Raw genomic sequence first — 26,593 nt, forward strand, 5'->3', positions numbered from 1 at the left:
GGTCCTGGGTCGAGGTATTAGGATGCGGCGTCGGAGGTGAGAGATCGGAGTTGGCCGAGGCTGGCGCAAATCAGGCAGGTCCAAGTGGAGATTGTGGGTTAGGCTTGCACCACTTGTGCGCTGCCCAGACGACGATAAAGTGTCAAAGTCAACGACGTAGTGCGTGGTCATTGTCGAATACCAGAGTATTCTTTTGTGAGCAATCATCATGGCCAACGCTAATGCTGCCGTGAACCAGAGCGCTGTCGTTGTCGGGCTGGATGCTCTCAAAAACAGTAAGTGGTGGTGGATGCATTGTTCACGGTGGTAAGGCAGGCTTTGCTGATGTTGGCATTGCAGACGATGTTGAGTTTGCATTACTCGAGGAAGCGTTTGGCCCCGCGAGTCTGGGTATCATTGTTGTAAAGGATCTCCCGTCGAGATTTCATGATCTGCGCCACAGACTGCTCTCGTATGCATCTGCTCTTGGAAACCTGTCTCAGGACGAACTGGGTAAGCATAGACGCTCTGTATCTGGTTGAGTTTCAAGCGAGCTGATCGTGTCTTAGCAAAGCTTGAATCGCCCGCTTCCAAGTGGCTGGTTGGATGGTCATGTGGGAAAGAGACGCTGAAGGATGGCAAATACGACACTCTAAAGGGTTCATACTATGTCAACTGTGCGCCCGGGTTTGAAGAGCAGCAAAAGGCAGTGGCAGAGAAATACCCGTCGTTCCCAGAATACACAGCACCCAATGTGTGGCCATCGGAGCAGCTGCTGCCAGGCTTCGAGGCGACGTTCCGCGAGCTATGTACGCTGATCATTGACATTGCAGCATTGGTTGCGCGAGCATGCGACAAGTACGCCGAAGCGAACATTGAAGGCTATCAAAAGGGGTACCTCGAACATGTGGTCAAGACAAGTGTTTCGACAAAAGCGCGGCTGCTGCACTACTTCCCCAGCCCCGCATCTGGCCCGGAGATTTCGAACGGGGACGAGGACGACTGGTGTGCGACGCATCTCGACCATGGGTGCCTGACCGGGCTGACATCGGCCATGTTTGTAGATGAAGGAGCGAATGTGCCGCGAGCAGGCGCATCGTTTGCACCCCTCGAGGAACTTGAGCGATCGCCAGACCCCAAGGCAGGCCTATACATTCACTCGCGCACGGGCGCCGTGACCAAGGTCAGCATCCCACGCGACTGCCTAGCCTTCCAGACGGGCGAGGCGCTTGAGATCATCACCCAAGGCAAGTTCAAAGCGGTGCCTCACTTTGTGCGGGGTGCTGGAGCGGGGGCTGGGGGTGGAAAGGTTGCGAGGAACACACTGGCCGTGTTTACGCAGCCCAACCTGTGGGAGAAGGTGGACGACAAGCGGGACTTTGCAGCATTTGCCAAGGAGATTGTTGAGAAGAATCACTAGCGGATGTACATGTGTATGCAGCCGTCGTCCAGGCGTAGAGCATGCTGCCCCACTGTGTGTACATACCCCTACTGCATGGACTGTAGAGTAGCAGCAAACATGAAGAAGAAAGCAAATCAAAGCAATGACATCAGACGTGGGGCCAATGAGGATCCGTATCAGCGGGCGGTTGATTAGGCAAGAGGACGTTACGAGGCGTTGTGGGTGTAGAGTGATTAGACTGATGGGATAGACGGGCCCCAAAGGTAAGGGATGGCATTGTTGGGTTGGTCAAAGCCCCATGGTAGGATGGGGAGGGTCGAGGGTCGATGATGGCGTCAGGCAGGGGCGCTGGGACCCTGATGGAGCGATTGGCTGGGTGGAATTAATTGGCAGTCGACAGGGACACGCATGGCAGAGCCGCAGGTTTGCAGAGCCTCATTTCAGATAGGCTGTTGGGGACATTACAGTAACGCGTCCCGGCTGCGTACGTGTGTGTCTATTTGGACAGTGGAGAGTAGATGGTGCAGGAAGTATGTGTCGCCTGGCGGACACAGGGGCCATATTGCGCGGCCTTGGGTGCACATAAAACAGCGGCTGGCGTGTAATCTACTGGGACGATCCCGCCCCCGAGCAGTAACTGTGGCTCAACGTGTTGTTTCCGCGCCACATGCCGGACTGGGCGCCATGCACACCACCAGCACCCACACCCACCCACCCACCCACACACCCACACACCCACATGTCCATGGCAGAGGCCGCCCGGTCAGGCGGGCGGAGCTTGGCGGGCCGGGCGACCGGTCGGTCATCGGAGGGGATGGGGGCTGGGCTGGGCTGCTGGAGATTGCACTGAGCGGAAGTCGGCACGGCGGAGAGGTGTAGGTGTGTCCAAGTAGCCACTCACTCTATTGCTGCGTACTAGTTAGGCTCGTTGTGCAGCAGCAAAAGACACCGCCACATGCGGCTGCTGACTGCCAAGAAGGCTCCCTTGCCTGAAACCAGTGGGGGCGTCGTGCTCTCACGCCCAGCCTTTATGACGCGGCCACCCATGCACGCCCGGCGCTTGTTCTCCTTTCAGCCCCACAGCCAATGACACGACCATCCCGTTGCTGCTCCTGCTTGACAGATCGATATCGCGCCAAGCAATCCCATCCGAGAAGCCGTCTTCGCATGGGGGAACTTGCTCCATCCCTGGTGATGCGTTTAACTTCCTTCTTGGTCGGCCCAAGTCCACTCCAATGCAGCTGCTATAGTCGCCGCCAGTCGCTCTTTTTTTCCTTACTTTCCTCTCTCTCGTTTCCTTACCACCTTCCCCACGCCCTCTCCATTGCTTCCTTGGGCTCCGATTCCCCCTCCAAGCGCTGCCCACGTCCGCTGCATGCACATGTCTTTCATTGCAAAGGCCCCGTTGTCGCTCGCTCGCGCCACAATCTCAAGCCTTGCGACTCCCCTCGAGCCCGCCGCTGGTCCAGGCAAGATGGCCTCCAGCAACCGCCAAAATGTCACTTGGGTAGAGGTATGCAGTCAAATTCTACTTCCCCCCCTCTCCGTCTCGTGTCGTGTCTCTGACATATGCAGGGTGTTCGTGGCGTCGCTTCCTTCTGGGTCGTGGTAACACACTTGTGCCGAGCTTGGGACTACAGCCTCTGGTCGCCGCGCGACAATGAGAACGCAGCACCCCAACTGCTCCAACTACCCTTTATCCGTTTACCTTTCCAAGGCCGTATCGGTGTCACCATGTTTGCCTTCCTCACCGGATACGTGTGCGCCATCAAGCCTCTCCGCCAGGCAAAGTCTGGAAACATTCCAGCAGCCCTAGAGACACTGGGCAAGTCCGCCTTCCGCCGCCCGCCCCGACTTATTATGCCCGCCACAATCGCTCTCGTCATTGCATGGTTCTTCGCCCAGCTGGGTGCCTTTGAAATTGCCCACCGCAGCGACTCGCACTGGTTCCGACGCTCTGTCCCTACCAACATTGGCAGCCTCGACACGGAGATTCCACGACTGATCAGGAACTTCCAGACATCCTGGTCTGGCGCCAACAACGAGTACGACGACCACCAATGGGCTCTTCTGCCTCTCCTTCAGGGCGCCTTTCTCATCTACATCCTCTTGTTCGCCACCGTCTTCATGAAGTTCCGCATGCGTCTCTTCACCTGCGTTGTCTTGTTCTTCTGGTACTGGATGCGCACGAGCCCAGAAAAGGGTATGTCACACCTGCTCCTACAGCTCAACTCGCAGCTAACATATTCTAGAAACTTTTGAGTGCCAGTTCCTCTACGGTGTTATCCTTTGCGACCTCGGCTCGGAGAAGGGCTTCCGTGATTTCGTCAACAACCGCGTCAAGGCCCGTCGATTTGCTACCGCTTTCCTCATCATCCTCGGCTGGTATGTGGCGTGCTTCCCCGGAGAGAACTGGGAGTGGGCGACCTGGTCTGTCCAGCTCAAGAACATTGGAGACTGGATCATTCCCCAGGGCGCTGCAAGCTACCCAAAGCGCTTCACTGCTATTGGATGGGATCTCATGGTCACTGGAATCTGGCTTTCGCCTTCTCTGCAGAGCCTCTTCTCCAACAAGCTGTTCATGTGGGTTGGCCGCAATAGTTTTGCCGTCTACCTGACGCACGGAACCGTCATGAAGGTTGGACTTGCACGATTGATCTATGGATTCAGCACAGCCCCATACCACGTCGAGCAACCAAAGGACGGCCAAGGCGAAGCCATTCACCACTACATTCCCAGGACCACCAACTGGCTCGTTTGGACACTAGCAATCCCCCTCTTTTTCGTTGTCGAGTACACGATCGCTCATCTCTGGATCACCTACGTCGACGCACAGTGCGCCAAGGCCACCAAGTGGCTTGAGGATACCATGTTTGAGAAGAGCGAGGACGAGAAGCACGGCGCTGCAAACATGGCGTAAGCCAGCCATGGACGATTGATCCACCAAGCATGCATAACCAGACAACAACGGTCACGCCGATCGGAGTAACAAACGAGAACCTCCGGTCCGCCCCGGCACCATTTACCAAGCTTTCTTGGTTTTCTTTTTCATTTCTGTTAGGGTAACGATTTCTTTTGTTCAGGGCTTTCCAATATCTACGGATACCAATTTTCTTATCGCATATGGCATTTTCGAGGAGTTTTTTCTGGGACAACTGTGTTGAAAACATGTCATGTGCATAGGGCCTAGATGGGCCAGCGTCCCCTGTGTCGCAGTCGTCAAGACGATCGGCGTGTTGTATTTTGAGAAGCGTGCTCAAAGCACGTCAAACTATCTAGTAATTCAACCACAAAAACACAGCAAAGCTGGTCGCGTGCCTTGTGATGATGTCATTTATATGTTTGTGGTGATAGCCCAGTGCTTGGAACAGTGTTCTCGTCTGATCTAAGGCGGGTATCGCATCGGCATTGCTGGTGAAAGTCTAATAACGCATGAGCTATGCATCAGAATCACAGTCACCGCCAAGGTAGCCACATGACCATGCATCGCGTTGTCACGCAGCTTTGCCTTGCATAAACATTTACCATTTATCCCGTTTCCCCACTCGCCATACGTAGGTCAATAAACAAATCAAGAAAAAACCAGACTCCGTCTCCATGGCGCTCCATGTGAAAGATATGCCCGATGACGTCTTGTCGCGGCAGAACGCCATACGCTTGCCTATTTCGACCTTTGAAAAATTTCCTGTCCTGAGCCTTGGAAAAAATGCACCCACTAACTCGGAGTAGTAATGCAACCACCCACCCACCCACGATCCTCTCTCTCATCACATGGGTCTGGCCAAAGCAAGTGCCGGTTTGCCAGCACCATATCTTACATACAAGGCAAAACCAAGTTTTTTATTATTATTTAAAGAACAGAGACAAGAGCAAAGAATAAAGTAAACACAAAGATGCAGGATGAACAACAAGTTGCTAGTTAGCTCCATCAGCCACACATTGAAAAGATACGTAGTTTAACTTGGCTCTTTCTTTTTTTTCGTGAATCCCTAACTTAGCCACATCCCTTCCGCTCACCTTCCCCATGCATCCATCCATCATCCCATACTCTTCAGTCGCAGTCGCAAAAGTCGTCCGCACCCGCCCGCCGCTCTAAGAAAAGAAAAAACTAAACTAAAGAAAAGGCCCTAGTCGCCACCATGGCCCCAGAACTGATTGCTTTTTTTCTGGAAAGAGCGGTACTCAGGTAGCTTTGCCAAGAAAACGTACTTACTCTAAGTAGTACTATCTTTCTACTCTGTACATAAGTTGGACGATGATGATGATGATGATACTTTTCTTGGATGCCGCTAGACAAATGGAGAAGCCGCTTGGCGGATATTGCATGCAATGTTGGTTCTAGAGTCGTAAGTAGTTTTACTTGCAGACTATTTGCATGGTAAATGCGGGAATCAAAGCTGGGACATGGGGGGATGCAACGTACGTGCCAATGTACGTATGTGTGTGCGTGGCTGGGCGCGCGGAAGATGGGGGCCGAAGATGGGGGGGCAGGGGGAGCGGGAGTGTGATGCAACAACGGGGGGTAATGGTATGTTTGGAGCTACTACCCGATATATGGACGGGTACTTGCGGATGAGGTGAGTTGTGCAGTGTAGTGCAGCCTTCTTACCTGCGGTGTTGGTTTGTGTGAGAGTGGGCTGGCTGAATACGCGTAGGAGTAATACGCGTCAGGTATTTTGGTCCATGGTTATTTTGAACCCCCCCTCTCCCTTCCAAATGGTTAATAGGGCTCGCCCGATTATTATAGGTTGATTTCAAAAATAGGCATACCAGAAAGGTAGAGGGGGGGGGGCGGACTTGGCTTTTCTCCTCTCTGGGTTACACGACAGAGATAGTAATGGGGGTGTGTAGAGACATCTTTTTTTTCGGACTTTGCTTCGGAAATCCTCACGCGAGCATTTTTTTTCTTGCGACGAGTCGGTCCCGTGTTGAGGGCGTAGACTAGCCGACACGTGGGGTGTTTTTGGCGTCCCGTTAGTGAGGGTGGCTGGGTCTCTGGCGCGGCTACGCGTGTCCGTGGTGTTGGATAGTTTGACTCTCCCGCTCGCTACGCGATACGAGGCGATTTAGGGGCCGGCGAATACGACCACGATTAACGGCGCGAATTGTGCTCCGGGGTCCCGCGATTTTATCGATAGTAGGAGGTAGGACCCTGTTTCTGGATGTGACAACTTGGGGGATGACGCGTCGATATCGCTCATCCTCTTTTCTTCTCTTCGTCTCTCTCCCTCAACCCCCCTTTTATTCTTTTCACTCGTCTCTTCCCTTCTTTTGCGGCTTGCTTGCTCTTTGACTTGGCGGACGTCTTGGTATGCGGGAGCGCCGCGCTGTGGCGGTGACTATGCATGTCGTCAAAGCTGCGTGGCTTCAGTAGGGTTTAATTTGCTTTTTTTCGCTTCACCTCCTATCTATCTGCGTCTCTCCTTTATGCGTATGCAACGATTTTCCTGGGGTTGAATTGCGGGAAATAGACAATGTGGAAGACACTGGGGGCGGAGATTGCAAATGAAATCCGCTTGAACATAGCCTTGGGACAACAAGGTGTATTCTGGATACTCCTTGGCGGATTTGGATTCCAATATTTGCTACCCCTGTTTATCGGGACTTGGCCTACTAGGGCTGCCATGTCGCACTACCCTTTCGCCAATCTAAAGCTTATTTTCTCGCTTCAGTGCACGCCGCGAGTGTTGTGGCTGGTGCTCGTGAAGACAACTGTAGGTTGTGGGCTGACCTCGTATTCTCAAAGACTGAGTGGGTCGCCGTTACACCAGCGATGTGTATCATTATTGCTGAATAATCCGAAGTAAAGCTAGTAGTAGCTTCTATTTTGAGAAATGGATTGTAGTTCTCAAGAGCGTCGAGATTATGGCTAATGCATCTTACTCTTGCAGCTTAATCAGAATATGTCAGTCGGTATGGGCATGCTCATTTGTATCCACAATGTTCGTTCTAAGAGAGGTGGGAGACGAACACTTCCAGCCAGGGACCTCAGATGATGGTCTGAATGGTTACCTTGTTAAATGGAAATGATAAAAAAAAAGGTCATTTGTTGAAGACTGGAAGGCTCACATTGTAATCTTGTGCCCACGCAAATCTACAACTCTGGTTCGCAATAGGGCTTCCTAAGACATACAAAATGTTGCTAACCCTGATCTGGATTCCACATGGAGTGATGAGGTATTGCAGCTATTTGAAAATTCCAGTTCACCCACCTATCATATCAATGAAAACAGTGTTATCGTTCAGTGAAGGCCGATTCACTACATCGCCAAAGTAACCCAAATCTGCATCATAAGCAGAACTTTCACACCGCAGGTCCAATGAAGAACATGAGTGACTAAATACTTTCATCACTGACAAAAACTCATGAGGTCATATTTGCGCCAATGTATGGAAGTGATTTGGTTTCCAGTAAAGGGAATTGGACGAGCCAGTCTTTCGAGTTTCATCTCGGAAGTGTTTGCCCAACCATGGGTGGTGAAAGCGAGACCCCACGTTCACTTGATTCGAATTTGTGCAAAGTGAACTTTCCAGCAGCGCACCTGCTATTTTGCCAGCGCTCTTAACTCCTTCCATCTCGCTCTACAACTTCATCGACTTGCACCAGCCCGACACACAACTCATACGGCCACTCAAGATGCCTGGCCGCTATACACACCCAAACTGGACTCCAGCTATCATGCCGGTAGCGGCGGTTCCACTCACAATAGCCATCGCATATGGTATCTATATCCTCGCCTACCCACCCGCCACCTCGCTCGCTCGTAGACAATCCATAGTGTATCTTTTCATACCGTTGTTCTTCGCATTCCGGTATTGCGAATACATCTCGCCCAACTCCGATCACGTCGATACACTTGCCCGAGCATGTATCATCTGGTTCGCACACATGAGCTACGAAGTGTGCATCTTGGAATTCAAGCCTGATGTGCGTCCTGGCCCGGGTGAAACTAGGGAGCGCATCAAGCAAGCATACAAAGTGATCTTTGACCGGAGTCGTGTTCAGATTGTCGAGCAGCAGCAGCAAAATCAACTACAGGAACTGCAGGAATACGGTAGTACGTCGAGAGCAGTGTACAATATCAACACTGTGCAGAAGCAGGAGCAAAACAACGCTGCTCTAGATAAAAAGACGGACGACCCAATCAACGTCGCCGAGCAAAAGTCGCAGTACATCCCACAAGCCCACTATCAACACGGCTTCTCGCGCTGGCAATTCGTCCGCTACCACTTCCTCAAAGTCCTCCGCCTGTACGCACAGCAATACGCCTGGGAATACTACGAATACCACATCTCGCCGTTTCGCCGGGACCCCGACGCCTACATCTCGGACGACGATATCCACTTCTTCCGGCGACTACCCGCATCGCTGCACTACCGAGAAGTCTACTGGCGCACCGAAGAAGCCTTCAACTGGAACGTGCCCACAAAGTGGCTGTACGAAAGCTACCACAGCATCTGCGCCGTACTACACGTTGGACTAGGCATCGACGGACCCGAGGAATGGGGCCTGGGTCTCTTTGGTAATTTCTCTGCTGCGTGGTCGGTGAGACGATACTGGAGGCACTACTGGCACAACTACATCTACCACTCCTTCAGCGGCCACGTTAAGTGCGTTACTAGGGGTTGGCTCGGCATGCCGCGCAACACGTTCACTCGCTTGGTCGAAAACGGACTCGTATTCTTCCTTTCGGGCCTCATGCACTCGGCAGTGCGGTGGCAGGTCGCTCCCTGGGGGGATCTCTGGGCCATCACCTTCATGTACACGAGCCAGGTCATTCCGCTGGCTATCGAGGGCGGTGTAGTCTATTGCTGGAGGAAGGTAAGAAAGAGCCTGGGATATGGCGCTGATGCCAAATGGGTTGATCGCTTCGAGTATGCTATCGGATATTTCTGGGCTTTTGCATGGCAGTTTTATAGCATCTCGACGTACTGGTTGGTCAGGGATAAGTGGACAGATGAGAAGATGGCAAGGAACTATCAAAAGGAGATGGAAAGTTGGGGTCTCAATGAGACGGAGTCGAAGAATGTCTGAATGTGTGGCCCTGCTTTTGGGACAATGGGCATCGGGTGCTTTGTGCAATGCATTCCATAATACATTGTTGAATTTCTGTTTACAAAATGTAACTACAAGATTGAACAAAAGGTAGTAATGAGCTTAGACTTCATATCGAGTCAAAACATGATATTTTATCATTCAGAATCTTTAACATTACATTCTTGTTGGTATCACTAAGTTACACACACACTCTACTCTACGTCATTATAAATTAGTACCTAGTCAGCTCAGGGCTGCACTTGGAAGCCGGGAAACTCCACTTTGTCTCGACAAAGACCTTTTGCATACCATCCTCCTTCTTCTCAAATTTGTAGTAGACCTTGTCGAGATCCTCGAGACGCACACGGTGGGTAACCATCTTGGACGGGTCGATGCGCTTTTCCTGGATCATCTGGAGCAGGGACTCCCAGTACATGTGGACGGGGGCTTGACCGTTGCCAATGAGGCGGATACCGCGCTCCATGAGCGAACCGATGTTGAAGTGGTTGGTGTAGCCGACGTATACACCGGTGATACCGCAACGACCCATGTTGCGTGTGCTGGAGATCATCTCGTTGACAATTTCGCTGGTGTCGGTCTCGAGGCCGAGCATCATCTCAAAGTAGTGTGCCCAGCCCTTTGCATATTCTCCGGCGGCGCACTCGATGCTAACATCAGGTCCGCGGTTGTTGCACATCTCCTTGAGCTTGCTTGTTACCGACTCTCCCTTGGGCAGAGCAGAGAAGTCGAGGATATCAATGTGGGGGTATTTATCCTTGATGAAGTCGAGACGCCAGTTGGAGTCGATCATGATGACTCTGGACGCGCCATTCAGCAGAGAAAAGTCTGCAGCCATTTGTCCAATTGGGCCAGCTCCCCAGATGGCTACAACATCTCCCTTCTTGACACCAGTGTCGACAACGGCGTGCCATGAAGTGCACAGCACGTCGGAGAGGAAGAGACCTTGCTCATCGGGAACATCGTCGGGAAGTGGCAGCAGGTTCACATCACCGTAGGGAACACGAGTGTACTCTGCTTGGCCACCAGCAAATCCTCCAGTGAAGTGGGAGTATCCAAACATGCCAGCGGTCCGGCCGCCGTACATGGTATTCTCAATTGTGTTGGAGTTTGTCTTCTCGCATTGGGAAGATAGCTTCTGCTTGCAGTAGTAGCACTCGCCGCAGGCGATCTGGAAGGACGCAACAACGCGTTGACTACTTCATGTTAGCAGTGTCCTTGCATAGAATGGAACAGATCAAACGTACCCCTTCTTGAACTTGGTGACTTCAGAACCGCACTCATCGACAACACCACAGAACTCATGACCGAGAATGTCACCCTTCTGCATCTCTACGACTGAACCGTGAAGCAAGTGAAGATCTGAGCCACACACAGTGGATCCGGTCACCTTGACAATGACGTCGCGGGGCTCAATGACCTTTGGCTTTGGAGTTTCAACCATGCGGACATCGTTCTTGCCGAACCATGCCAATGCCTTCATTTTTTCCGAGTTGTCTGCCCAGGCCTCATTGTTTCCAGGGTTGGTAACGTCTTGAGTGGTGGTTGCGTTGTCTCCGTGGCCTACAGCCTTCTCCGCCTGCATGGCGGCTTGGGACATCATCTTGGGCGATTGTTGCAATGGATTGCTGATGGGTGAAGTGCGAATATATCAAGGGATATAATTGGAGAAGTTCAATAGAGGGTAGAGAATTGGGAAATACAAGAGCAATACGAGCAGAAGGCCTACCTTTTCAACTACGTCCAAACTACGATCGATGACATATTGGTGAAAATGTGACGTTGAATCTGCAGCCCTGCTACAACTACCGCGAACCAGCGGTTAATTCTTCCCCCCCTTGTACATGCGCCTGTATGGGCTAGCCTAACGTCATGACATGCTGTGGAGGGGCAGATGTCCGCTATGCAAGGTGAATATGGGGTTGCCATATGCAGCGGCATATGTGTGTGTTGGTGGTGAACATTTCAGGCACGCGTCATGGCGATGTCATGGCGGGGCACCACGCGTTTTGGCGATCGCCGTTGGAGCTAGACAGGCAACGATGGCCAGCAAGACCAAGCTTTTTCAGATCGGCATCTTCGGCGCGTGGGTATGAATCGAGCATGTTGTAATTCTGATGTGACTGGCAGTGATGGACCAACTGAGTAGTTGTGGGCTGAGAGTGGCGCGAAAGCAACGGGGTCAAGGCGTCCAGACCGACGTCAAGCTATGGTGGAAAAGAAGACGGCACCAGAAGGACTTATATCCTTGGGATTGAGGACCATGATGGAGGATTGCGTGAGCTTCCATGTGTCGAGCATCTGGGCAATATGCACGTAACGCAGATGCGGGTACCCGGAAGGGAAACTGGGCAGTGTCTAATGCAGGTACAAAGGCGTGTCTTCGGCGTATTTTGCGCAATAGGAAAAATAGCCATGATATCTCTGAAGAAATATGGAAGGCAACTATGCAATTACAAAAAACCTCTCCGGTGGTGTAAAGACTACATTCAAGCGTGTTGTACATGGGATCTACAGGCAAGCTCAGCACAGGCAATACGAGTCAGACTACACCACCAGCTGAAGTCAAGTATGCAGCCATAAGAAAGCGTGCGCCACATGACAGGGAGTGGATACACCACTCCTACATATGCAAAGATGCTACGACCACAAATTTTAACATATATCGGGCTACAGCATAAGAAAGTAATGACCCTTTCTACATGACGAAGGCCCTCTATACTGAAGCACACATTGATACTCAGTTAATCTGTTAAGAATACAGTTGATGTTCATCGTCTGCAAGTACAACCCCTCGACATGTTGCACGCGATGGCGCGCTGTAGCCTAGCAAGCATATTGACACAGCCCTCATGCAGCCATCGCACAGCCTGTACACAGCCTTGACATAAACGATTAGTATAGCACATGATCTTGATCAACACTTTCGTCTCACGTCCGATGACTCTTTTGCACATCTTGCTGCATTTGCATTGTTGGAAAACAATACCGTCTCATTGTATACATGCCTCAAACTAGTCATGGATCCATTCACAGCGGTCGGCCTGGCCGGGAACGTTGTCCAGTTCGTCGACTTCGCCTGCAAGCTATTCTCGGAAGCACGTGAGCTCAAGACATCGATGACGGGACAGTCGGCCGCTCAGCTGGAGTTGCAAACTACTTGCAACTATCTCAACACATTCACCAGGCAACTATCTACTTCACATTTCGACGCAAACCCTCAAAATCTCGCCTCTGGCGAGAAGGCCATTGTGGACCTTGCTGCGTCTTGCAAGTCTACAGCAGACGAACTACTAGCTTTGTTGCAAAAGTTACAGGTGAAACAATATGCCAACCATCGATCATACCAGAGCTTTTTGCAAGCGGTACGGGGTGTGTGGAAGAAGAGCAAGATTGAAGAGCTGCAGAGAAGGCTGGACAGCCACCGTCGAGATCTAACCCTGGGCCTCGCGCATAGTCTGGGGTGAGTTGACCCTGCCCTTCTCCAGTCTATATAAGAAGTCTAACTGATGACATTCAGAGATCGACAATCTACGATAAACGTACAGCTTCGGGCCTTGAAAGAGGCCAATATGCGCATGGAACTCAACCAAACACAGATGCTAGACAGGCTGTCGAAAGAAATAAGCGCCATAGCCGTGGATGCAACGCAAGCTCAAGCTGCATTGACGCGAGAAGGATCAGCCATCAAGGCAGAAGACCTGAAAGCCATCGGAGACGCCCTGACGAGTTTGGTCGACGAAGGCCGGTACCTGACCAAGTCTCAAAAGGTCTTGTCCAGTTTGTACTTCAAATCCATGAAGACACGACACTCAAACGTTGCTTCAGCACACGCGCAAACGTTCGACTGGGTCTTTAGACCGACATCGCAAAAGTCCCGGCATTCTCGCCCCCCAGTCCATTTTCTCGATTGGCTCTCACACAAAAATGGCATATTCTGGGTTTCGGGCAAGCCGGGATCTGGGAAATCGACGCTGATGAAGCACATATGCGGTCACCGGCGGACGCGTCAGACGCTCAAGTTGTGGGCTAAAGCTGAGCGGTGCATCACTGCCAAGTATTTCTTCTGGAGTGCCGGAAGCACCATGCAGAAATCTCTCAAAGGCCTATTACAGTCATTGCTGTTTGACATATTCAAGCAGTGTCCAGAAGTAATCTCAGTCGCTTGTCCCGGGGATGCGACAGCGTGGGAAGCCCAGATGAAAGAGGATGAATCCTGGGACTTTTCCGATCTGTCAAATATGGTGCGACGAATTACCCACTGCAAGGAAATGGCCGCCAAGTTTTGTTTCTTCATTGACGGACTGGATGAGTACGACGGTCGGCATTTTGATGTCATCAAAGTACTGGATAATCTGGCAAAGTCGCCAAACATCAAAATTTGCGTCTCGAGTCGACCTTGGAATATCTTTGAAGACGCCTACGGCCATGATGTGACCAGGAAGTTATATCTGCAGGATCTCACTCGCCAGGACATCAAGGTCTATGTTAAACATCGCTTCGATAAGTACTTTGCGCAATTACATCCCACCCCTCAGGACAAACGCTTCAAGGAACTGCTAGAAGAGATTACAAACAAAGCGCAGGGAGTATTTCTCTGGGTGCTGCTCGTTGTAAACTCACTGCTGGAGGGACTTACCAACGGCGATTCGATAGCGCTTCTCTTCTCACGACTGCGACGACTGCCCACCGACCTGGAAGCTTTCTTTGGACACATGCTGAATTCGATTGACAGTATATATCACGAGCACATGGCACGCAGTTTTCAGATTGCGCTTGCGGCCTCGACGCCGCTGACTCTGATGGCGTATAGCTTTCTAGACGAGGAGATGGAGAACGGCAAGTCGGCGCTGGAAAGGCCAGTGAAGCCAATGGACAACTACGAGCTTAGTGCACGACATCAGCAGATGCGGAGACGGCTCAACGGGCAAACAAAGGGACTTCTGGAAGCGCGGCAAGATCCTGCGGGTACGGATTACTTTGGTTATCGAGTCGACTTTTTGCATCGAACTGTGCACGACTTTCTTCGGACAAACGACATGCAAAAGCTGTTGGCTGGGAAGACCAAAGCTGGATTCAATCCCGAGTTGTCTATACTCCGGGGCTACCTCGTCTTACTGAAAGCCATGCCTCTGTCGCAACGACGCGTAACAGATCAATCGGGTCCCGTGCAACAACTGCTGGAAGAAGCATTCTTCTATGCCAGGGAAATAGAGATACGGACAAAGTCAGCAAACCGTGATTTGATCGATGAATTTGGGGCGGTGATCGAAGCCATTTCAAAAGAAACAGGGCAAGACTTTGTCTGGTATCGAGATAGCGCCGTTGGCGACTATGACTGCGTCGGCGACAAGGTGCGCAAAGCAGCATGTAGTTCGTTTTTCGAATACACAATCCAGAAGGGTCTGCAGGTATACGTGGAGCAGAAACTGCAGGCAGACGCCGACATCAAGCTGCCTGGCGGTCGCCCCATGTTAGACTGTGCATTACGGATCTGTCCTTCCAAGTTCAGCGGAGAGATTGAGCTCTTGGACATGGTGCGCTACCTTCTCGAATCAGGCGCAGATCCCAACGAGATGTACGGCGACTGTTCAATATGGGGCCGTTTTCTGCTTCAGATTTCGCATTTGCCTTCTGGCCGACGTCCCCCACAGGACGTCTCGAGCGCGCTGCATCGACACCGCCTCATTGAGCTCCTGCTCCATCACGGCGCTGATGTCAACGTGACATACAACGACAATCCGTTGTTTGCCGACTACATAATGTTTGTTGGGAATCATCGGCCTAGTGAAGAAATCGAGCAAATCCATCTCCAAACCATTGACCTGTTCATCAGTCGTGGTCCTGACCTCTGCGCAAAGCTAAGCAAACGAATTTCGCTCTTAGGCCAATTTTTCATGTATAGCATTGGACGGAGAGGCACTGCTACCCCAGACTTCCGGTGTCGAATGTGGAAATACATCATGCCTCTTGATGAAGAAGACGAAGAGAGTTTGGCAAAGTGTGAACCTTATATGGGGCAAATCCAGTTCTTGGACAGCAAATGGCAACAGAGGCAAAAGTTGCGAGAAGAGAAGATGTCGAACAATCAGACATCGATGGTTAAGGCATCGTACAAATGGGTGGACTGGATGCTATCGTGGGTATGGATAGGCGTTTAAGAATGTAGTGCAAGGCTCGTCACAGGGCAGCGAGACGTGATTATGGAACCTGAGGAACATGTAGCATCCGAACACGCTAACCAATTATCAACAAACAGAGCATTTTGGCACATTATTGGACAATGACGAGAGGGCGTACGACGTGCATACTGGATAGCTAGCGGTGGTGTGAAAGGATATTACGCGTCCAAGCAAGTGTTGATGCCGATAGTCGATAGCAGATATGCGACATGAACGTCCGTCTTCTTCCTCGACCCGCTGCACCAGGCAACAGAATCAATGAAAAAGAGATGCCACAGTGGCAGACCAGCAAAAATTGCCCCGCTGAAGCCCCCGAAGGAGATTCATGACAACACCACACCCCGCTGTGCAATGGAGGCGACGTTGTCAGACCACTGAATACTTGAGCTCAGTGCGTCGCAAGAAGGTAAGTATGAGGAATCAAGAAGGGGACGGGGGGCGGCCGGTTTATATACCCGCTGGCGACGCGCTAGCGCTGTGATCACGTGCTCGCTTAGCTCAGGCAGCCGTGCCCAAAGCGCGACACCCGTGCGCACCTCTGCTGGTCAGAGCTTTTGGCAAGTTCTGTCACGACGATTTTTCTCTCTGCATTGCATGCCGCCATTCGTCTCTGTAGAGATGGGCGTGCTTGTGACAAAGGTTAGTACTATACACTCTCTTCTTCTGCGCCCCATGTGCCTTGTATTCTGGCTCGTCATCTAGCCAATACAACCCTCTTCACATGATGATCCAAAACAACCTTAGAACCGTTGCGAATGACGCCTTTCGGGGCGGTTGACTTCACCATACCCTTTACTGAACCCTCTCAATCCTCGCCGTTGTCTCTGACGAATCAATGCGCCCTGTGGCTAACAAGACTACAAGGAACCATGAGCAAACCAGCCTTCAACTTCCTGCGTCCCTACCTCCATGGAGCTAGTCGGTCTCTCAAGCCGCACCATGCTCAAGCCTACATCGCGCTCCAGAGACGCTTCGTGCAGAGCATAGCCGCAGACACATACACCGGCCCGCACGATGTAGAGAAGCAGAAGAGGCTCGACCACCTGGCAAAAGTAAAGCCGTTGGGTGACTACCATCCAAGACTGGTTTACTCGGCCGATACCCAGAACTTGTCGGTACGCGACTTTAATGCAAAGTATCATGACATATTAGAAACCACAAGTGATGTCGTGTCCGTGTTTGGTAGGATATGCCACCACCCGTGAGCAAAAACATTCCCGTTCTGACAGCGTCAGGAAGGGTACGCTCAGTGCGGCTGCTTAGCTCCAAGTTGATGTTTCTTGATATCGAGCGCGATACCCAGCGACTCCAAGTCATGGTGGAACTGAAAAAGCTCGCGCCGCAGGACGGTCTTGACGAAAGCTTCAAGAGCTTCAAAAAAGTTGCTAGAATCGGCGATTGGATTTGTACGTGATGTTGCCGTCTCTGCCTGGGGATGCATGCTAAGTTCTGGCAGCAATCACCGGCAATCCAACAAAGACCTCAACCGGGCAGCTTTCCATCCTTGCCCTCCAAGTGCCCCAGGTCCTTGCCCCTTGTCTCCATCACCTGCCCGAGAAGATTGAAGATGCCGAGACGCTCGCGCGACGGCCGCACATCCATGCCCTTACGAGCGACGACCCAGGTGACATTCTTCGTCTGCGAGCACTCATATATGACTACGTCCGTACCTACTTTATCGAGAGCGGCTTCATGGAGGTCGAGACACCCATATTCGACGTCAACGCTGGGGGCGCCATTGCCCGTCCCTTTGAAACTGTAGCCAATGAGCTCTCCAACGTGCCAATTCGACTGCGGATAGCGCCAGAGCTAAATCTGAAGCGCCTCATCATTGGAGGGCAAGACAAGATTTTCGAAATCGGGCGCGTCTTCAGAAATGAGGGCGTGGATAATACACACAACCCCGAATTCTCCACGTGCGAATTCTACGAGGTTGGTGCCACATTGCCCATTGTCATTGCCCGGACAGAGCAGTTGATCCACGGTCTACACACCGCAATCGAATCACTGCGCTCAACGTATTTTCCCACATTGACATCCCCGGAAAGCGTGGACTTTTCACAACCCTTTGCACAACTCCCCTTTGTTCCTACAATTGAAGAAGCTAGTGGCCGCAAGCTGCCCGACCTCTCATCACCCGACGCCACGAACGAGGTGTTGCAGCTCTACAAAGAACTCGGCCTTGATGTCCCACCAAACCCAACATTACCGCGTCTACTTGACGGTCTAGCAGAAGCGTACATTGAGCCACTTTGCCAGAACCCCACGTTCATCACGCAGCACCCGGAAGCTCTTTCGCCGCTGTCCAAGTCGTATGTGGATGAAGCGACGGGCCAGCGTGTTGCTTCGCGCGTGGAGCTATTTATCCATGGACGCGAATACGTCAATGCATATGAAGAAGAAAACTCGCCGTTTGAACAGCGGAGGAAGTTTATGCAGCAGCTTGACTTCCAGGCCGATGGACACGGATCCATTGACGAGAGCTACCTTGAAGCGCTTGAGTGGGGGATGCCACCAACGGGAGGCTGGGGCTGTGGACTGGACAGGCTGGTCATGCTGTTTGCGAACAAGAAGCGCATTGCAGATGTGTTGCCTTTTGGGACGCTGAGGAATGTGGTTAGTATGTCCAAGATGAAGTGAGTGTGGGGATAGAAAGGAGAAGAAGAATAGATGCAATGACGTACCGAATGGCCCAATGACTGAAATTGAATGCAATTGTGTGACGATGAGTGTTGGGACTGGCTGATATAAAACTTTGTGGGCGTAAATGTGAGATTGAGCAGCCGCTTATGTTCACCAGTGCAATAGACCAAATACCAGCTCAATTATCCAAGGTACGTTTCCAATATTTGTGGCAATAGCAATGTGCATTATAACTGGAGGGAATAAGACGGGACTTCAATCGCCAATACTTGACAATACCTCTTTATAAAGAGACGGGCGCTTGCATGTACACTACACGGCGTCTATGTATGTACCTCGCATAGTCCAACAGAGTCCACTCATTCTATTTTCCCCGAGGCAGACTTGCTCCATGATGCATTTGTTGGTAGTGTGAGACAACAAACATTTGTGTGTGTGTGTGGGTGTGTGTGGACATGTGTTAGTGTGATTAGGATAGGGCTGACGGGGCACAGCAAGCGGTCAAACTTGTTTTGCTTGGCTTTGCAGCGACTGGTGGGTTAGGGAAAAAAGAAGCATTTCCAAGGGTTAAGAGCCGTCTTCCTCGGAGGATTATCGCTGGAGACTGCGTGTCATGTGTGAAGCGGTGGGGGAGGGGGCGTGGCCGGTAGATTTAGTGTGGCGTGTTGGGTTGCGGTTGGGTGATTGGAGTTGGGCTGTTGGACTTTGTCCAATCGATTGGGGGTTGGTTAGGGACCTGGGATTAGTATAGTATGTAAGTACATGAGAAACGTGGTTGACTGTGCCTTGAAGAGCATGGTCTGTTGGTCGTTGGTGGCAGAGTATGGCATTTTGTTGGGTAGTTGGACATTTGATTGGGTACTAGCAGGCCTTTGTTGAAGGCTCTGGTATACTATGTCGTGGATGGGATGCCTTGGCTGCTAACCAGAACAATGGGCTCTGGCGTGGCAGTCACTAGAAGGGATCGCCGTCAGGCCATCGTCTATCGCGTCTTTTGACACATGAAGCCATCTAAACTTGGATATATCCGGTACGGATTGGTGGTTAATGTGGATGTAGGCGTGAATGTGCCAAAGAGACAATGGCAATAAGCGCCGGATAGTGGGAGGGCGGGGCTGGCTCGGTTGGACGAGTGGTAGAGTAGACTATTCTGGAGTAAGTACACAGAGTCAGCGTCGTCAACAAGCAAGTGGGGCATCAGACGCATCGACGGCAGTCGCGTCTCGTGCCTCACGCATGGGCCATTGGTGCCTTTGACGTCGCCGACAATGGCACAGTTGGGCGGAATTGGGTTTGTCGACGGGCTCTGGGCTGGTCAGAGACGAGTCAATGTGGGCAGTACCATCTGTCTCGTGTTCATCATTTGGCGAGGCTGAAGCTGCTGGTCGAATAGAAAATTCCACTCCACGGCGCCTATTGACAGGCATGGTGCGCGGCTAATGTCAAACGCGGGAGCGGCGTAGGTCGCATCATCAACAAGGGCTGCTGCATCGTACGCATGTGCGAATGCAGAGAAAAAAAAACTAAAAAAACCAGCCAACAAGGGAGCCTCGTCTCGGAGAGGAATATGGTACACAATGGCGTGGTGGTAATCCTGGTAGGCTAGGAAAGGGAAAAAAAGTTGGAAATGTCATGATAAAGTTGACATGGGCCAGCTGATTGGCCAGCCCTCAGGCATCCGAGCACATGGTAGCGGGAGAAAGCCGAACGCGTGTGCGTGTGTAAAAGGTGGAGATGAGCTAGTAGCGGGAGTGTGTGAGGGATGGTAGTGAATGCTACAGGTATCAGCATGGCATCGAGAAGAGGCTCTGGCCATGCCATGGGCTTGCGGGCGGCTGCGAGTGAGGAGGGCAATCACAAGCCGGCGAGATGGATTTGCTGCAAGGCGGCCACGTCGATGGCGATGGGGCCGGGACTGGAGACTGAGCACACACGGCCAGACGGGGGAGACGCTGCTGTGCCGCATCCTCACAGCAGTCTACATGCACATGATGGAGCGTTTTGAGAGAGGATGCATTAGCGTCTTACCCAGACCAGTCCTAGCCGTCTGCAGCGACGTTCGCTGATATGGGGATGCTGATGGTGGTAATAATGGTGGTGGTGGTAGTGGGGGTAATGATGATGATGATGATGATGATGATGGCTACGGAAAAAGGATTGCTACACGATGGAAGAGTAAGCCGAGCTGTCCCACGAGCCCAGAACTGCAACAAGCCGCAGGCGTTCACCCGCCAGGCCGGTGAGCCGGATCGACTGTATGGGATCCAGCGTCGTGTCTCTGGCACTCAGGAAGAGGGCGCAGCCTGTCGGCGGGCGCTTAAAGCTGCAGTTGATCCCTGGAGCCCAGCCCCCCACCGCCGACGGCCATTCGTCTGATGTGCCAAGTGGTGGTGAACGGCCAGCTGTAAGCGGGCCATGGGCCGCTGTCGAGGGCGTTCACCTGCCTAGCTAATAACTCCTTCAGCTTGACGCCTGCCTCGACCGACTGAGCTCACAGTCTCCACCGAGGCAGAGTCGCTGTGTGTTGAAACCACCACCACCACTTCCCCTCCCACTCCCACTCCCACTCCCACTCCCACTCCCACTCCCACTTCCACTTCCAACCCGCCGCCGCCGCCGCTCCCCAGCACATTGAGCCTCTCCCGGCAGCTGGTCTGCTTTGATAAGCCTTGTTCCGTCTCTCTTTTTATCAAGACGCCCAACGTCTTCGCGCCGCGCATTGCCTTCTGATTCCTGACTCGCTGCTCAGCCTTGCCCTTGGTCAACCCACCACTGCCTAGCACCTCTGACTGCGGCGCTGACCCGGCGCAGCTCTGGCGCTCTCTCCTCATCGTCTCCCCCCTTAGAACAAAGAGCCGCCTGAGGCATGGCAACCGCGACACAGCTCATGCCGTCACCAAGTGGCCTTAAGTCCATGTCGGCCTTTAGTCCCTACACGGACTCGCCCAGTTCGCCGGGCACTTTTGCCCACGTCTTTTCAAATAGGTGCCCTCCCCCTCCCCACTCGGCGACCAATGCGACTGTCCCACTAACATGGACTCTCCAAGATCTTCAGGACATGCCTCTGAACACCTCCAGCCACCACCCAGCCCGTATCCGGCAACCGTAGACCCTTCCCCCGTCGACAGCAACGGCACTAGCCACACTGACCACACCGAGGTACGCGACATGACGGATGCAAATGACACGACGCGGGGCTGACCCCACCACAGATTGAGGACGATGCGCAGGAAAACACGCCTAGCGAGGACGGCATGAGCGACATACGGTCCCCGGTTACTGACGACATTGTGAGCCCGGCGAGCCAAGACGGTCACACAAAGGCATGTCACGCCCACCTTGAGAAACATGCGCTTCACACGCTAATACATCCAACAGCCCCAAACCCACAAGCTCAACACCACGGTCCGCCGCGCAGATTCCGACGATGCGCCTCCATCGGTCATCCATGCCCCGGACAGCTTCAAGCAATTTGTAAGGCCCCTCTTTGTTGTCTAGCTGCTGTTGCACAACATGGCTGACGTGTGAACCAGAGCCGGGTGGGCACTTCTGGCGCCTCGTCCAGCGCAAACATGTCGGATAACACCGTCGTTGTATCGCCGTCGACACCAGAAGCAAACATGCTGCCTGAACTGGACGACAAGGTTAGCTTACCGCTGGTCTTGATGCGCTCGGGCTGACTAACAGCACACAGGACTCGTCTTCATCCTCTGCATTCACCGCCCCAATTGATACCGCAGTCTCCAGCTCCATTGCTCCAGATCGTAGCACACCGCGTGCACAAACCCGACAAGATTTCGAAGAAGACCTTAGACGACGCAGTGCTCGCAAAAGCTTGAACCTTGCTGGTAAGCGTGCAGATCCATTGTGTTGGACGCTAACTGACATTCGTAGATATTGCAGAGTACGAAGACAACATTGCCACTGATTCTTCTTCGAGCTCTGTCATTGATCAGGACGATAGCCAATCTTCACAGTCACAGGATGGCGAATCAGCTTCAATTGGCACCCAGACCATGGGAGAGGCAATCATTGGAATTCACGAGACAGAGAAAGAAGTAGCCGGTCTTCGAAGCGCTCTGGACGAATGCTGGATACTGTGCAACTCTCTGGCAAAATTGAGCCAACGTCATCGAACGCGCATGTTCCATTACTCTGGCGGAAGCGCTGATACGCAGGAGCATGCTTGGAGGACTTGTTGGCGATTATGCCAGAAACTCTACGAGAGCCGAGAAGAGAACCCCACAGCACAGATTCAGCCAACTTTGGAGCTTTGCCGTGACTTTTGTCAAGCACTGTTTGACGTGCGCCAACGCGGCGACGAGTCGGCGGACTCGGTTCTCCGAGTCAGCTTTGAGCTCAACAACCATCTCTACAATGCTCACGACCGCACATTGCCCGAGACTTTCCGTGAACGTACGCTCGACTTTTACTTGACCCTCTGCCATCGCCTTATGAAACAACGAACTTCGCTTCCCGAGGAGACAGATTCACTCTTGCATGCTTGCTGGTCGCTCGCAGAAATGCTGTTTAGTCTCCGTCAAAACAGCCGAGACGGTAAACCCCCTGATGAGGAGTTGCTTGGGTCGGCCATCCAGGCCTGCTGGGAGTTGTGTGATTTGTTCCGTGAGGGATGGACACAAGTGCGACCTGATCGCAGCACCCCACGACCGTCACAGCACAGCTTTTCAGTAGGACGCAGTTCTATGTCACACCGATCCCAGAGCGCATACTCCGAACGGTCTGCGAGGTCTTCGAGCGTCAATGAATCATACCACTCGGCCATACAAACCAGGAGAGCAACCCCAATGCAGCCAGAGACTCCGACTACCATTTTCGACGACCGTGAAGAGTTTTCTCCCTCAGACGAGCCCAACGTTCCAAACATCCTTGTTCTCGGCCCAGAGGCCGGCCTGACACGAACCCACGATCGCTGGTCTTCTTCTTCTTCTAATCTCTCAACATACTCCGATGCTTCGGTACACACGTCTTCTACTGCCACTGCTGGCCGAGAAGACCCTGCTCTGATACGCCTGAAAGGGCTCATTGTTAAAGCAGCCATCAACACTGGCTATAATCGCCAAATACCACTCCCAGACTTCATTCGCGCACTACCGTCAAACAGCTTCGGAAACGAACCATGGCAAACTGAATTGTTCGACAACTATCGGAAGCTTGTTCTCAAAGACTCGGCTCTACGCAGCATTCACACGCAACCACTTCGCCGACTGACAGCACTTGAGATTGGACGGTCTGTGCAATGGCTAGGTAAAAACGAATCTTTCAAGTGGCTCACAGAGCTATATCGATTCGTCTTCGGAGCCTATCCTGAGGACAGTAGTCAACGCAACCTCATCATCAACGCTTAACAATGGACCACTTTGCGTCACATACGGCCTTTATGTTTTTCTATTTTCTTCGACCATAGGCGCTATTTGGACAGGCTGCCTTATTCGATTTTTCGCCATATACCCTCAACGCTCTTTCCTGCATGCGCATCTATCGGTCCCAGCATGCTGTCATGATGCTGTAGATTACGGATTCGCATCTTCTCTTCTGTGTATACCTTGACAAGCAGCTGTCTTTGTTCTTGCTCTTCAGGCTTTCCTCTAGGTATATGACATTTATGCTATAGTTATAATAAATACAACGCTCTTGTTTCGTTGTATGCATTGCCTCCAATTGACGTCTATGTATGCAACATGTTGTGGTTGTTTGGCGCTGGGTGACTTGCAAGTAAGTCTTTTCGAGCTACCGTGAATTATCAACATGCTTCATGAGTCTTTACAATCCTGCCGTAAGGTATGCCATGTCCAGCGAATGGTGGGCGCAGTATTGCCAGAAAAACGAAATGTCTTGGCATGGACATTGATCCATGAAGCACAGACCGCCGAACCACTGCCAGCTTGTCGCAAACTCCCCGCATCGCGACTCTGCAACCTTAGACTCAGTATGTAGTTCCCAGTACCATCAGGTAGCGTAGCCTAAACCCTGCAATGCCGACGCGCGCAATAAAAGCCATTTTCTATACGCGCTTCCACCATGAAAAGGGTACGCATCTCTGGAAGCCGTTTGAGGACCTGCGCTAACTCCGCTCCAAGGGAACCGCGTACTCCACCAAGTCCCTCCGGGAGCCATAATACCCTCTACCCTACCCTCCGCCTTGACTACACCACTGTTTCCCTTCTCCTCTGTCACCCAGTATCTCATACCCACACAGCAGTTCTGCGACCGCCTGCTCACCTTTTGCGTAAATCACCACCGCGTTATTGGCTATCCAGTCTGCATACGAGAAGGTAAATACAGTAGGAATGAATTCATCTTCAACTTTGCTATTGTGATTGGCGAGAACGAACGCGACTGGGCGTGCTATGGGGAAGTGGCGCGAAAGCTGGGACGGCTGCTAAGGGGATTGGAAGAACAAGGTGGATTTCTGAGCAAAGAAGAGGTTGGCGTCTGGGACGATGATGGAGGTACTATCGACGCAGGCCTAGACAATGGTGTTTATGGATTTGGAGTAGGTGGTGGAAGCAAAGTGTATGCGCTGTGTGAAATGGTGCTGGAGGATCTGAATAACTATGCCGAATGCATGATACCAATTGGTAGGTTTTTTGTGCTCATGAAGAACAATGTGTTGATCAAGTGCTAGACGACTCCAACACGATCAACCTGAAGTTATTTCCTACACGGCCCCCTCCACCACCCATCCTCGCCCACCAAGTCCCATTGCTCACAATCTCCCTATCAAGTCTACAACAACCCGTATCATCAGATCTTACACTAAACCGGATCCTCCCATATATCAACGGCATCAACTCGATAGCGCACATTGCACAACTTGCAGATACTGATCTCTCGTTGACACGGAAAGCGATCCAGCATTTGGTATATTATGGATGTCTGGTATTGCTGGATATTTTCAGTTTTGGGGCAATCTATGCACCGACAGCAGAGATCGGTGGTTTCATTGTAGATGCAGAGGTAAAGGACGAATGTATGCGCTATGTCAGGGTGCCGAGGATGAAGCTGGGACCTAACGCGAAATCCGTCTGGATGGATAGCGAGTCTACAGATCTGAGCCAAGACGGGCGCAGTTCCATCTCTTCTTCTTCTGCATCACAGCTCAGCGAAGCGGTAGGGTCTACGCTCAAGATTTCGGAATTCGATGCCCACATTGCAGCACAGAAGAAAGAAGAGGAAGAGGAAAAAGCCATACAGACCAGCCATGAGACCCTGATTACACTATACACTTCACTGCGCCAGGGCTTAACGCTAAAGAACTGGGTACTGGAGAATCTGGACCTCCTCTCTGGCATCGACGTGCGCCGTCTCATCACCTTTGGCGTCATCAAAGGCTTCCTCTACCGCGTACACAAATACGCAATCGCGACATCGTCTACTCTCCCACCCGCACCCCCGACCAGCCTACAAACAAGCACAGCCACTTCTCTCGCCAACCTCCGCGACTCGGACACCACCACCATCCGCGGCACCGACCGCATCCACTATGCTTCTCAGCCTAGTATCCACCACCATCATCACCCGTCCTTCTCCATCCACAAACCCAGCATCGCATCCATCACGCCTCAGCACCTCCAACAGCAACAACAATCGAGTCCGCACCACCTTGGCGCGCCTAAAACCGATGACGCTCACCATCAGCTTCTGCATAATAGCGGGATCATTGATGAGCGCGACACGAGCGGCCTGCCTTTACTCAAGTTCCTGGATGGCATGCATTGCTTTGATGAGATTTGTACCGACTTGGGACTTGCGGAGCGTGTGGTCGAGGGCAAGATAAGGGGAATGGGTGATGGGGCGGGTGTTGTGGTGCATAGGTAGTGTTGGTATGATTGTCATGTTTGATGTACAGGGAATTGGATAGTTCGTGTCTTGTTTGGATGCATGTTAGTAAGGTTGTTGTTTACTCTGTGAGAAGCGCCGTTGATGAGTAGTAAGCGTGGGACTAGTAGCCAGACGGGTGACCACTGCGATATCCCTGTTGTTATATGTTTTTGATGTGTTTTTCCCCCTTTCCTTATGTTGATCTTTGTGTCAAAGGACGTGAGTGAAGAAGTGACGAAAAGAGTGGGATTTATAATACTCGATGGCAATAGGTGACCATACCTACCTATCCCAGCGAAATATCGGGCTTTCAAACGCCGCATCCGGATCCGACGCTTCCTGTGGTGTAGATAATGCCTTGTTGGTGAGACAGTAGTCTACCATGATACACTGCCATATATATTGCCATTCAAAAGTTGCTTCTAGAGTGTGGAGTTTGCTATGTGACGTCGACAATCGTTTCATGTGCTCATCGCTGGCCATGCG

At 52.0% G+C, this 26,593-nt stretch overlaps 9 protein-coding genes across 9 annotated transcripts; 7 read left to right on the plus strand and 2 right to left on the minus strand.

Annotated features, from left to right (window-relative positions):
* Positions 1-208: 208 nt before the first annotated feature.
* COCCADRAFT_28084 (uncharacterized protein) lies at positions 209-1,399 on the plus strand (the record flags this gene model as incomplete). The annotated part of the gene is made up of 3 exons (XM_007716368.1): positions 209-275; positions 340-492; positions 549-1,399. The coding sequence occupies 3 exons, from the start codon at positions 209-211 to the stop codon at positions 1,397-1,399; spliced, it is 1,071 nt and encodes a 356-aa protein (XP_007714558.1).
* A 1,456-nt stretch (positions 1,400-2,855) lies between these two features.
* Positions 2,856-4,301, plus strand: COCCADRAFT_102066 (uncharacterized protein; the record flags this gene model as incomplete). The annotated part of the gene is made up of 3 exons (XM_007716377.1): positions 2,856-2,894; positions 2,957-3,584; positions 3,634-4,301. 3 exons carry the CDS (start codon positions 2,856-2,858, stop codon positions 4,299-4,301), a joined length of 1,335 nt encoding a protein of 444 aa, XP_007714567.1.
* A 3,759-nt stretch (positions 4,302-8,060) lies between these two features.
* Positions 8,061-9,416, plus strand: COCCADRAFT_102081 (uncharacterized protein; the record flags this gene model as incomplete). The annotated part of the gene is made up of 2 exons (XM_007716378.1): positions 8,061-8,381; positions 8,547-9,416. The coding sequence occupies 2 exons, from the start codon at positions 8,061-8,063 to the stop codon at positions 9,414-9,416; spliced, it is 1,191 nt and encodes a 396-aa protein (XP_007714568.1).
* A 235-nt stretch (positions 9,417-9,651) lies between these two features.
* On the minus strand, positions 9,652-11,022 carry COCCADRAFT_6930 (uncharacterized protein; the record flags this gene model as incomplete). Its single annotated transcript, XM_007716361.1, has 2 exons — positions 9,652-10,633; positions 10,685-11,022. 2 exons carry the CDS (start codon positions 11,020-11,022, stop codon positions 9,652-9,654), a joined length of 1,320 nt encoding a protein of 439 aa, XP_007714551.1.
* Positions 11,023-12,457: 1,435 nt separating this feature from the next.
* COCCADRAFT_6931 (uncharacterized protein) lies at positions 12,458-15,598 on the plus strand (the record flags this gene model as incomplete). Its single annotated transcript, XM_007716362.1, has 2 exons — positions 12,458-12,900; positions 12,958-15,598. 2 exons carry the CDS (start codon positions 12,458-12,460, stop codon positions 15,596-15,598), a joined length of 3,084 nt encoding a protein of 1,027 aa, XP_007714552.1.
* Positions 15,599-16,488: 890 nt separating this feature from the next.
* COCCADRAFT_28089 (uncharacterized protein) lies at positions 16,489-18,259 on the plus strand (the record flags this gene model as incomplete). Its single annotated transcript, XM_007716369.1, has 3 exons — positions 16,489-16,734; positions 16,806-17,025; positions 17,076-18,259. 3 exons carry the CDS (start codon positions 16,489-16,491, stop codon positions 18,257-18,259), a joined length of 1,650 nt encoding a protein of 549 aa, XP_007714559.1.
* A 1,181-nt stretch (positions 18,260-19,440) lies between these two features.
* Positions 19,441-19,689, minus strand: COCCADRAFT_102101 (uncharacterized protein; the record flags this gene model as incomplete). Its single annotated transcript, XM_007716379.1, has 1 exon — positions 19,441-19,689. One exon carries the CDS (start codon positions 19,687-19,689, stop codon positions 19,441-19,443), a length of 249 nt encoding a protein of 82 aa, XP_007714569.1.
* Positions 19,690-21,295: 1,606 nt separating this feature from the next.
* COCCADRAFT_28090 (uncharacterized protein) lies at positions 21,296-23,631 on the plus strand (the record flags this gene model as incomplete). The annotated part of the gene is made up of 6 exons (XM_007716370.1): positions 21,296-21,421; positions 21,475-21,552; positions 21,641-21,736; positions 21,796-21,906; positions 21,957-22,110; positions 22,157-23,631. The coding sequence occupies 6 exons, from the start codon at positions 21,296-21,298 to the stop codon at positions 23,629-23,631; spliced, it is 2,040 nt and encodes a 679-aa protein (XP_007714560.1).
* A 627-nt stretch (positions 23,632-24,258) lies between these two features.
* COCCADRAFT_6934 (uncharacterized protein) lies at positions 24,259-26,104 on the plus strand (the record flags this gene model as incomplete). Its single annotated transcript, XM_007716363.1, has 3 exons — positions 24,259-24,313; positions 24,364-24,864; positions 24,912-26,104. 3 exons carry the CDS (start codon positions 24,259-24,261, stop codon positions 26,102-26,104), a joined length of 1,749 nt encoding a protein of 582 aa, XP_007714553.1.
* Positions 26,105-26,593: the final 489 nt, after the last annotated feature.

The sequence above is a fragment of the Bipolaris zeicola genome (assembly GCF_000523435.1).
Source record: "Bipolaris zeicola 26-R-13 unplaced genomic scaffold scaffold_137, whole genome shotgun sequence".
NCBI classification, from domain to species: domain Eukaryota; kingdom Fungi; phylum Ascomycota; class Dothideomycetes; order Pleosporales; family Pleosporaceae; genus Bipolaris; species Bipolaris zeicola.